Genomic DNA, 12,004 nt, shown 5'->3' with positions numbered 1-12,004 from the left:
GCGGGGCGCGTCGGAGCTGCCCCGAGCTCTGTTTGCCCCCTTCCCCCCTGCTGGGAGCCCTCGGGCCCGGCACAGGCGGTTGCACGTTGGTGGTGCTGCGGTGGGGCCTTAGGGAGCGTTTGAGGCAGGTGTTCGCTTATGTTGCTGCTGTAGGATATAGCGGCCAAAACCAGGTACTGTGTGCTTTGGGTGCTCTGGGGGCCTAGTAGTTGCGGGCACGGTTGTGCAGCCTCGGTACACGCAACTACTCCCTCAGCTAAGCAGAAGCTGCGGCCTTTTAGCCCACGGTGATCGTCAGGTGCCGACGGCCGTGACGCGTTGCCGCCAAGCCCTGCCCTGAGGGTCGAGATAGCGGTCGGGCCCGAAGCTCTCAGCTCCAGTGCCACAGGAGCGAGCAGGTCTGTGTTGTGGATGGGGCCTTCTGCTTCTGTTCACCAATGATAGAACGTCATCTCAGGTCAGTTCCTGAAGTAAATTCAACGTTAACAGCGGCACTCAGAAGAAGAAAACAAAAAATAAATAGGAGAGCCATTTTTGTGCGTAGCTCTGGTTGTGAGATTTGTTTTGGTCTGGTCTTTCCACGAACAGCAAGGGGGAAGCAGTTGCGTATTTCTGATTAAATCATCATGAAAGAAGGACTTCCTGAGAAGGGCTGGGTGTTGAAGTCTAAATATTGATCCTCCGTGGGCAAGCTGCATAGGTTGCTGATGCCAGCTGAGGCTTACTTGTTTGAATGTTAGAACTGCATATTTATTTTTAGTATCCGTGGAAGCGTTTCTAGTTGAAAATGCTTCTGTGTTGTCACACTTAGAGTAGCTGGGCTTCTAAATGAGAGCAAATTGCTGTATTGTAGGAGTGAAAGATGTAACAAATTCAGCTGTTGTCAGAAGTGTAGTACGTAGTACATATTTTTGTCTTTCTGGATTTTGTTTTAGCTTGAAAGAAAATGTCTACACCTAATGTCACAGCAAGAGTGGAAACCTGGCTTTCATCTACATGGCACGTTAAAGTTCCTTTGACGTGGCTGGAAGCATGTATTAATTGGATTCAGGAAGAAAATGGTGGTGGCAACTTAAGTCAAGCTCAAATTAACAGGCAGGTGTTTGAGCAATGGCTGCTTACAGACCTAAGAGATTTGGAATATCCGGTTTTGCCTGATGGTATCTTAGATGCCCCCAAAGGAGAGTTGTCTGGCTTTTATTCCCTGCAGATTGACTCGTTGCTTGATGTTAGCCAACCGGCATATTCCCAGTTGCAGAAGATAAGAGGGAAAAGTACTGTAAATGAAGAAGTAACAGCCAATACTCAGGCATTCCAGAAGCCCTGGGAAGCAAAGCCCACCCGAATGCTGATGCTGCAGCTAACTGATGGGATACATCAAATCCAGGGCATGGAGTATCAGCCAGTGCCTGTCCTCCATAGCAGCCTTCCACCTGGAACAAAAATCACCGTGCACGGTAATGTTGCCTATCGTCTTGGAGTCCTTTTGCTTAAACCAGAAAATGTAAAACTGTTGGGTGGTGAGGTGGATGCTCTTCTGGAGGAGTATTCTCAGGAAAGGGTCCTTGCTAGATTACTTGGAGAAGCTGAGAACCCTGATTCTGTTGGACAACCTGGTCATGAACAAATTGTTCCAGGTCCTGTGGATGAATTAGGACAAACTCTAGGCCCTTCAGATGAAGAGCTCTTGGCCAGTCTTGATGAAAATAACGATTTTATTTTAAACAATGAAACACCTTTAGATAGTGGGTACTGCAGTAGGAGCAACAATTTTAGTACAGCCTCAGGTTCACTCACTACACACAATGAAAATACTTTGCAACAGGAATCAGTAAATCTTTTGCCTCATTCAGATGAACAAACTCCACCTCCTATGGAGTATGACGATGCCTTTTTAAATGACTTTCCTTTGGAAGATGACATCCTTCTGGAAGAAGAGATCCAAAGAGAGCTAGAAGAAGTGCCGTCAGTTGCCAGGAATGGAAATGTAAATTTAAGTACTGAGAGAATTCCACATATGTACCAAAGCTCCCGTGGTCCATCTTTAAATGAAACTTCTGGAAAAGATGATGGATATGAAAAGGAGAAGCCTGTAGAAGTTACCAGCGAGCAAAAAAATCTTGGAAGAACAGTATCCACTGGAGATAGAACTAGTACTAGTGGCTTTTTACAGTGTAACAGTGTATCTCAGGTCTGCAGCTCTTCTGGAACTGCCCTTCTGGAAGTTTCTCATGAGGAAAGACAGGATGATTTAGGCCTGGATGAGAGCAGCTGTCAATCCCATCATGCTCCTGACAGCAGGCAGTTGAACAAGGATCCTGTACCTTTCTCAAAAACTGATTCAGAAGCAGATCAGCAGGCCATTCTTTGCAGACCAGAAAATGCATGTGATCTCGATTTAGATTCTCCACCTTTCACATACATCTCCCTTCTCCTTGCAAAAAAGCCAGAAACTGTTACAGTTGTGAAAGTGAAGTGTTTTATTGTAACTCTTACTGGAAATCTCACAAGCAGTAATGGGTCCTGGGGTATAAAAGCTAAAGTTTCCGATGGCTCTGCTTACCTTGAAGTAGATTTTGCTGATGATATTCTAACAAGTTTCATAGGATTTTCAGTGCCTGAAATGCATATGTTGAGAAAAGATCCAGCTTTACAACCAAAGCTTAAGGATGGTTTAGAAAGATGTCAGAAACAATTGATAGATCTCTGTTGTTTGATGACTATAGAGTTTAATCCGTTTCAGTCTAAAGCCACTGTCTTAGTTCTACAGGATACTGATGCAAGACATCTAGAACAACTGAAGAAACGTTTAAGTAAGGAACATGTGCAGAGCTACTGACCTAACAGAAACATTTAAGTTAATATTTCCTCCAAGAGTTGAAAGTTTAACATTTTGAATTTAAGTGGCATGCCTTTTCTTTCAGAGAAAGTTGTAGAAAAATGAGAAGAGAGGATGAATTGATGGGAAAGAATTTAGCACTGTGCTTCTTAAGTGACAGCATTGAAATACATTTTCACATAGTTCTGGCTTTATTTTAAAACGTTCATGTATCCTTCTAATTCAGCAAAATCTTCTGTGTTCTTGACTGGTATTCTGTAGGAGCAGATTTTGTCAGGAAATGAATAATAAAGAACAAACCTGCTCATTCTTACTCTTTCTCAAGGATGAATTCTTACCTGATATTTAAAAGGTATCAGTGGAGGAAAGCAGTTGAATAAATCACGATAGAATTATTGTTTAGGTGTGATCACTTCTGAATATGCCAGCTTGAAAACTTGAGCGGATAGTGTTTGTGCAAGAGCCTGAATAATAGAGAAGTGGAAGATTTTTTTTTTTCTAAATATTCAGGTGTAGGAAAACCCAAAAAACCTATGTATACATAAATGGGATTAAAAAAAAAAACAAAACACTTTTTAAAAATATTTGGCAAATTAAAAAATATATTTTATTAGCAGAAAATAATTATTTTAACAAATATGTTTCTATGTTTTGACATGTTAATCATTGCTAATATTTTTGAACCCAGGCAAACTTATTCATTAGCTCTTACAGTGTTTATTAGTCTAATCTCTCCAAGTATTGTTAAATGCTTGTGCTACAAATCTCTCTTTTTTTTTTTTATCTCCTTTGTTTTGTATTTCTGCTTTTAGAGTGCATAAAAGTAAACATTAAACTTTTTGTATAAATTTTGGTGAATGCTGTTCTGTCACCTTCAGAGCAAAATTGCAAGTCTTTTTGAGTGTATAGAGAATGAGAAATATTTTTGTTTGGTTTCCTTTCCTTCTTCCCACTCTTTAACCTTCATTTTGCTGTATGAAATGAGTAGAATTCTGAATTCTTCTAGGAGCAGTGTGATGACAGCAGAAGTTTGTGCACTGAGAACTTGCTGAGAATGTAGAATGGATAGTGAAGAGAGGGATTTTTCATTTGGGTTGTCATTAGTTAAGTTTTTCATAGCCTTTTCTCTTTCTAAACCACGGCTGCTAGAACTTTGGAAGTTGCTCTGAGAGTCTGTCAGTATTGTTTCCCTGCTTTGCCCCCAGTTGAGAGTTTTTCTTCAGGACTCCAAGGGACTTAAAGAAAAGTAGAGATGATTTGCTAAATAAGATAAAAAATGGCTGCAGATGGAGAAAGGGAAAGTTTTGTGAGGCAAGGGCCTTTTTATGCCTTTTTGTTTCCAACAACTTAGAAATTTATGAATTCCTGTGTTGCTTTTTACTTCCTCTGCTTCCCTTTCTCTCTCCACTCTGAAGAGAATCTGAGCATACCATAACCCTGTTAGCTGTCTGTTTTTTATATTCTTGTCTGTTGAGAGTTGTGTGTCATTTAGAATTGTAATAGCAAAAATCTAGATTGATATGAATAATCAATTTTTGAAGCAACTGAAGCTCCGGCATTATAATGTGTTTGTTAATAGGGAACTGACCAAGCTTCATCTCAGGCAATTCCCTTAAAATGTAATACAGATGACTAATCTAAGGTAGTTTTATGGAAAACTTTTACATTTATTGAAGTTGGGGGAATTACTTAATTTTATTTGAGAAGTTAACTTTATCATGAAAAAGAAGTCTTTTAAGTTTGAGCGAAACAAACTGTCCACGCATATTCTACCAATGAAATGCAAGAGCAAACCATTCAAAGCACTTAAAGTAAGTGTTATCATTGTCTGAGCTGATCACCTCAAGTCAAACTTTCACTCTTCCTGCATTTGCATTTTTCTTCTGCTGAAAGAAGTTCATATGCGTCCCCCCCTCCCTTGGCCTTCTCCCTGCTGGAAAGAGACAATGTTACTTGCCAGATCTGTTCCCTCTTGCCTCCTGCCCCACACCTAAGTCTTCAGCTTCTGAATATCCTTTTCCTGGAAGGCTTCTGTGCATGTTGTCAAGTGTATGCAACAATATAAATCTCAGTACTGCTGTCCGTTCAGTGCTTCACTGCTCAGCAGTACAGTTCAGTACGATTTTCAGACATGTGTTGATTTCTGATCTGTGTTTAAGAATTAATGACAAATATTATGTTTTGTTTTGTTTTCAGATAAGAAAAGAAATAAAATTTCAGCATACTTAATTAACAGGAACAAAAGAAGCAGTGACATAACTGGTTGTGTGCACCTATAGTTAGTTCGTGCACAATTCACTTTATTGGCGATTGGAACCAACTTTGCTATTTCTGATCACAATGCTTATGTGCCGTGAGTACATATGATGTATGTATGTTGCCTTTGCATGCCAAGCACTGATGCATGTCTGTCTTTCGATAATCAGAATTCTTACAGGTCAGGTAAGCAAACAGGCTGCAACCTCCCATCTGTGTTTGTGATCAAGAAGAGAGGTGTGTGAATGCACTTTGCTTGGAAGTGGTTCAGAATTCTGTTACAAGCTGATGAAGATGATAGTCAATATAAGTCAAAAGCTGCATGTAGCGTTCTGTCAGAAAGCAGCTCCTGCTCTTTCTGTCCTCTCTTCTTTTCCACTCTTCCTTAACTGTGCCCTACTTTTTTTAAGGATATTCACTCTCACAGTAGCATAAAGCAGTAGCTAGACCAAAGGATGTGGCAGGTTTCTAAATAGAATAGGCCTCAAAAACAGTTTGGGGACTAGTCTAATCCTATTGGATACAAGTTTTTCCATGATGATGCATGTCACTGTAACCTGACAATGTGGTCTTGTTGAATGAAGGCAGCATCCCAGGGAAGGAAGAAACAGCCTGTTGTGATAATATCGCCTTGAAGTGCCAGTTAGTAATGGTAAAGCACTTCCGAAAGGATGTGCTTAATGACTCCATCTAAGAGCATTTCAGTGACTTCATGCTGAAAGAATGGTATTTCAGGTCATATCAGTAAGAGAAGTTCTCATAAAAGCTAAGTGGCGAATCGTAACATTTGGTACCAGGCATATTTCTTAGTGTCTTGTTATAGTAATGTCAAGTATTTCTGTTTAGAATAAAATGCCAGTAACGTCAAGTCTTTCTTGGTAGGTAGTTAAGAATGAATTACAGCAGAGTGTTTCTGAGTTATCCTAGTGGGTAGCAAACTTTAATGTATTTACCTGGGAGAAAAGGGCAAAAAGGACTTCAAAATGTAAATAGTACTTCTTATTTCAGATCCAGAATTCTCTGCATTACAGTCCCCGAAGAAATGGAACAGCAGAACAACAACAATGACAGAAATGGGAGGTAGGGTCAGCTTGACACTGCAATTTTGTTAAGTTCCACAGAAAAGGCACAAGTTTCCTACATATCAACTTCTGCTATCCGTGTACAGACTTCTGTATTAGTATGTCTCTACTAAATCCTTTTTCCTTAAGGGTTGTTTTTTTGTTTTTTTTTTTTTTCTTTTTACCTGCTTACACTGGGTTTTCCAACATGGCAAAGCTGTAGTGTGTTCCTGTCAGAATCTGTCCTGCTTTTGTTTCTTAGACTGAAGAAACTTATCCTCTCCAGGGAGTGATGTGTGCTTCAGTCCCCTGACCACCTTGGCAGCCTACTGCTGGACATGCTCCAGTGTTTTTTTTATGCTACTGAGCTCAAAATAGGACACAGTGCTCCAAATGTGGTCTCACAAAGCACTGAAAACAGGAAGGATTGCTTTCTTGAAGCTGCTTGCTGCCGTCCAGTAAAGCTTGGTATACAATTAGTTACTCTAACTGTAAGGACACTATGCTTCTTATCTGCCTTGTCTTCTGCAGTATGCAGCGCTGCCTTTCTGCAGATCCTGATAATAGAACTGGGGAAGTGTGAGGCAGGAAGCAGACCTTAATCCTCGAGAAACAAGACTTAAAACAAACAAATGAAAACTACTGAGTACCTCAATCGTTCCCATGTACTTTGTCCTCTCTGATTCAGTGGTGAGCTCCCATTTTTCACCATCCCTGAATATACTTATAGAAATGCTGTTTGCTGCCATGCTCATCCTTGTGTACTTTCCTAGTGTCCCTACAGTTTTCCAGAAGTTCCTTCCATGTGCTTCCTTAGTCACACTGAGTTCAGCCAGGGTCTGCCTGCTCAACCCTCTGTGGCACCTGCTTGGTGTTTGGTGCTTTTCTAGGCCTGCTTCAGAGAAGTTGTCCTAGGGAAGCAGCTTGTGGGCCTGCCCCAAGCAGGGGGCAGTCTCTCACTGAATCCAGGTAGATACCTAAGTGAGCTTCAACCTGATTTCCAGAAGCTCAGAATTATAACTCTTTTACCTTGCTCACTACTTGAAGCATTTTAAACCACACAGTATCAGGATCACTCAGCCAGGCCTATCCTCAGCTGTGCCTATCTTGAGGTCTTGTCTATGAGGCTCAGGTCCCTCAGAGCATTGTCTGCCATCCATTCACTGTTCACCTGCATCTTTGTACCTGTATAGCTGATGTAAGTTGTTTAGGGGAAGGTTTTGTATTGTAACACAATTCACCATAATGATGGGTTTAAACTAGCTTTTGTAGTCTGAGTACTGGAAGAATCTACCACTGAACAGCAAGAGAAGTTGCGTAAAAGACAATGGCAATATGCAGTCTCTTGTTTTGTGCTAGATGAATTTTTAGAAAATATAACTTTTCCACTATTTTCAAAGACAGTCAACTGATTTCAACAAAGTTTTTAGAATATGAAAATGGTCAGCACACAGGCAAATACCCTTGCATCAGTAATACAGCCTGACTGGATAAGCAGCTGGAAAAGATGTTTGTAGGAGGAATGACAGGCCTGAGACTTTTACAGGCAAAGGAATTTCCCTAGTTCCTGAGGAAGTTCTCACAAGTTCATTTGCCAAAGAAAAGAAATCTACTTCAACTTGGTGGCTACTGAAAGCAAGGTAGGAATTTGAGTCTGAGTAGCTGAATGCATCTAATTTTCAGCTCTTGAGCGCCTTGTTGGTAATTGGGGTGGGAATTTGGAAATATTTGGTATTTAGTGCTGTATAAATGAGCATCTATGCCTGCTTCAGAACCACCTAACTCTTTGAAGAAGTTCTGCTTAGAGATTGTGCAGTTAACCCAGCTGGCATGAACCACCCTGACACATTACACGTGTTCTTTTTGTATCTCTTTGGAATTTTGTCCTTAGATGAGAAAAGCCTTCCTTGGGAGAGGGGGAGGAGTGGGGAGGAGGAAGAGGCAGGTTATTATTTCTGCATAAAGGGTCAAGGGGTTTTTATAATGATGTTGATAATTACAGAACAGCAATGAGGCAGTAAATAACAGCCTGATCTTAAAGTACTGGCAGAATCATAGCCTCTTTCACAGAGATCTTTTTAGATTAAAAAAAAAATCCTAAAACATTGAGGTGAAAATATGTACGTATAAGAGAGTCTGTAACAGGAAAGAATGTGATTTATGGTCGTTATGAGGAAATGTTCTACACCAGCAGCACTGAGGAAGAAATAACTGCAATTACAAGCTAAATGTTTGCAGCTGACTTTTCTGCATGTAAGACAATTTCACTTAATATTTACCATTACAGTACAATCATTATTTAACAAATGTATAGTGTGTATAAAGTACAGACAAGAATATTACTAATTGCCTGATTTGTAGTTATTTATTTTACAGACCAGTGCTGCTGACTACCTAAGCACATACTTAAATAATTTACCTCCAGTTAGAAGTGTTAGTGTAGTTACCCTCGCACAGATTCTCACAAGAAAACATTATTAAGTAGAATGAGTAAGTAAAGATCTACTTTTAACTTAAAACATTCAGAAATAGTCCAGTAGATACATGCTGTGAAAAGATGTGCTTTTCCCTTTAACTTACAGATCAATTATTCTTGAGTACAAAAAGTGACAAAAAATACCCTTGAGCTGCCCAAGAGTTGCCAGGATATGTGCAGCAGGAACCTATGTATAAAAATAAAATGAAAGAACAAAAAAATATTTCTTAAAAGTACTTTAAATTGTGCAAGGATGCTGAAGGAAGATTTACTTTTTATTTTAGCAGTCACTAGGAAAGCATGTGTTCAGCTGCAAAGCTAATAGGCATGAACTGTTAAATACTGTAATGTGATCACATTCATTAATGAAGGCAAAGCCAACACAGGAGGAAAGGAGATGTTTTAACTATAGAATGTGTTGCTATTTGTGAAGGGAAATGAGTTTGATATTACATTATATTTTTAATAACTACGTTAGCTTTTATTTATAACCTTATTTTCTAATACAAGCTTTGTAGAGCACAAATCTTATTTAACATAAAGTAAGACAGAAACAGTGTATTTTGCTTTCTCCAGCAAAATACTATATCTACAATTTTTATTGGTACTGGTGATGATAAATGACTAATCACAAGGGAGAACAGAATATGTTCTCAGCAGGTATAGACAACCAGTTAGGCAAATATTACTTTCCAGATTCCATTTTAAACTCCTAATTTAGTTATCGTTCCTCAACTTCTGCCATTTGCAGACAGAACTGGGAGTTAGTTTGATCTCATGATATTTTCAAAGTGGCCTTTATGAAGTTAATGAACAATATATTAGGTCCTGCAAAAATCAAGATGTGAAATAAGTAATACTTAGCTGTGAGTATTCATAATTACTGATACGTAAGCATCAGTCTTCACAGGCAGATGCAAATGTACAAAGTGAAGCATGACTGTTTATTTATCTATTATTATGTTTTTGAAAATATTTTCCTAACTGTAGTTTATTCTTGTGCTGCTTCAACTGTATGGTCTGGACCAAACCCACTTTTTTGTAGGCATGAATTAACTATTATTACTATTTCTTTATGGAAGAAAGTGTTCTTTGACAAAAAATAAAATAAAATCAACACATGGAAATGTGTGGTAATAAAACGTATTAGTCTTTTGGATAGTCTTAAGCTGATTTAAATGCACAGCTCAACATTTTTCATGAATACTCTCTATTCTGTGAAATAATTAGTTTTTAATCTAAAAATCATTTTAATTTATTGCTTTAGATCTTCCTGAGGCAGTAGGTTTGTTCACTTTTTATTCTACTAGGGTTTTCAAGCTTCAGGAAAGCTTGATGGAAGGATGGAAACCAAGTTTTTATTGCAATGGAGATGATAATATTTTGCATTCTAATATTTTGTCAGCTAAGGTTTTGTGTGCTGGAAAGTCGGATGGATGTGTTCCCAAATTCATTTAGGAAGTGTAAGCTCTTGTTAGTAGTAAAAGGGGTTGTGACTGGTGAGAATGTCCGATATTTCAAAGAAAGTGTATTTTAGCAGGACATTTCTTTAATTTCTTTAGTTACATAGAAAACAAGAAGCAAAAGATTTTTAAAAAGCAATATTAGAAGAACATTCTCCTAAGCACTATTTGCTTGTTTTAGTTTAATTTGATATCTGTATTTAAACTACGATTGCTGATCTAGGCAAGGAAGTAATGTTTTTTTACTGGCACAGCATTGAAAATACTGTGTTAGTACATCCATCATAGCAAAATTTGTGTTGTACTTGCTCATGGCAGATATGACTTCAACAAGTGCTCCTAAATATTTTTATAGTGCTTGTAAACTTTGTCTGCAAAAACTTAAAGATATTGTGGGTTTTGTTTTGTACTGAGGGTACTGTCTCACCCAGCATGTTTGAAACAAAAATGTTTGTTCTATTGGAAAGCCTGCAAAAGCAGTCAGCTGTCTGGGGTAACCTGATGCCATTCAGTCATGGAAACTGGATTGGTTTGTTTTCTGTGGGGGATAGTTTCAGTGCAATTGCATTATTTGTGTTATTGTTTCAGACCAACAAAATCAGCAGATACTATTTTTTCTGCATAAAGATGCTTAGGCTGCTAGCATTTGTGCCAGTTTGCAGAACCCTGGTAAATAAATTTCCTTTAAGATTCAGGTGGAATTTAGCTCACTGAAAAAAAATAAATGAGGAACTGATAATTTGATGTGACATTTCTGCATTTGCTTTAGATTTATTTGAGCCAATACAACTACTAAAAGAAGCTGTTAGACATTTTATCTCCCTGTTTTCATGTTTGTACACCATCCTCTTTTATCCTGGGTTTAAAACAAGGAAAGCTCATTGCAGTGCTGCTGCATTTAAAAACTATACTGATTTGATTCCTGTTGCTGGGTTGGGCATTAGCCTGAATCAGCCCCCTGAGTCACAAGGAAGCAAATGATGCAAGGTTTGGAAGAAGCAGGGCAAGGGAGAGCTGCATGGGCTGGTTCAAGGTTTTTGAAACTCTGGCCACAGGCACAATCTTGATGACGATAGCAACAGGCATCCTTGGAACCAGCTGGAGGAAGTAGGATGAAAATATAGGAAGAAGACAAGTAAAGAACACAAGAGAAGGAAGCTAAGAAGCTCTGAACTGAACAGTGAGAGAAAAAGCTTACTGTGTCCCCTGCTTTCTTCCTTGAATCAAACAAAATAGTTTTCTTAGGAGTAGTAAAGAAGAATAAACAAAAGAAGACTGGGGGGCAGGGAGGGGGAGGAAGGGAAATTCTAAGCTCTCCGAGGCACTTAAGAAATAAGTGACTGTAGAATGCCCAGTTTGGCTTCAGGAAAAGCAAAAGAAGAAAATCATTTATATTTATACTCAAAGTAGCCAATGAAGGTATTCAACATAACTGGAAGAAATTGCTTAATTTAAGGATAATTAGTTATCTACATTGTGTTTCCTATTGGGATTTTCTAGTCAAAAGAGAAAGGAAGGCACAGTGGATCACTGTTTTCCCATAAGTATTTCAATGAACTTTAATATTTTAAGATGTAAGAAACTAAAATATGGACTGTGCTTCTGTGAATGCATGCACAGATAATGTCTGCATACTAATGTATTTTCATCTCTCAGAAGTGGCAGCATGTTAACATATTATTTAAGCAGATGGAGTGGTAGTAGTAGTAACTTCATTTTTAGTGGCAGAATTTGAGAAGGTTAAGAATGCAGATATTTCTCAGCTGAAAGGATTTGTAGACTTTATGCTTTTCTTGTTTGTGTTTTTTGTTGCTTTTTTTTTTCTCGATATAAGATGTGTGTCTCAACAGATGTTGAAATGTATCCCTGCATGCTGTCTTGCCATATTACATGCCATGCAGTAAGTGCA

General features: G+C 38.7%; 1 protein-coding gene across 6 annotated transcripts in view; it reads left to right on the top strand.

Annotated features, from left to right (window-relative positions):
- RMI1 (RecQ mediated genome instability 1) overlaps window positions 1–12,004 on the top strand; it is a 42,453-nt gene that overhangs the window by 138 nt on the left and 30,311 nt on the right. Inside the window, exons 1-3 of one of the 6 annotated variants that reach the window (XR_016462303.1) lie at window positions 2–457; window positions 936–5,192; window positions 6,104–6,175. Coding sequence is in view for 4 of the 6 variants with exons in the window: in XM_031602410.2 (XP_031458270.2) it covers window positions 947–2,839 (1,893 nt within the window). In the remaining 2 variants the exon portion in view is untranslated. Of the gene's footprint in view, window position 1; window positions 458–935; window positions 9,695–12,004 lie in introns of those variants that run through there. The other 5 variants (XR_016462302.1, XM_090132635.1, XM_090132634.1 and 2 more) reach the window with 5 other exon arrangements.

This window comes from Phasianus colchicus, chromosome Z (genome assembly GCF_987193195.1).
Source record: "Phasianus colchicus chromosome Z, bPhaCol1.hap1.1, whole genome shotgun sequence".
In the NCBI taxonomy this organism is placed as follows: domain Eukaryota; kingdom Metazoa; phylum Chordata; class Aves; order Galliformes; family Phasianidae; genus Phasianus; species Phasianus colchicus.
This window is presented reverse-complemented; position numbering and strand designations above follow the sequence as displayed.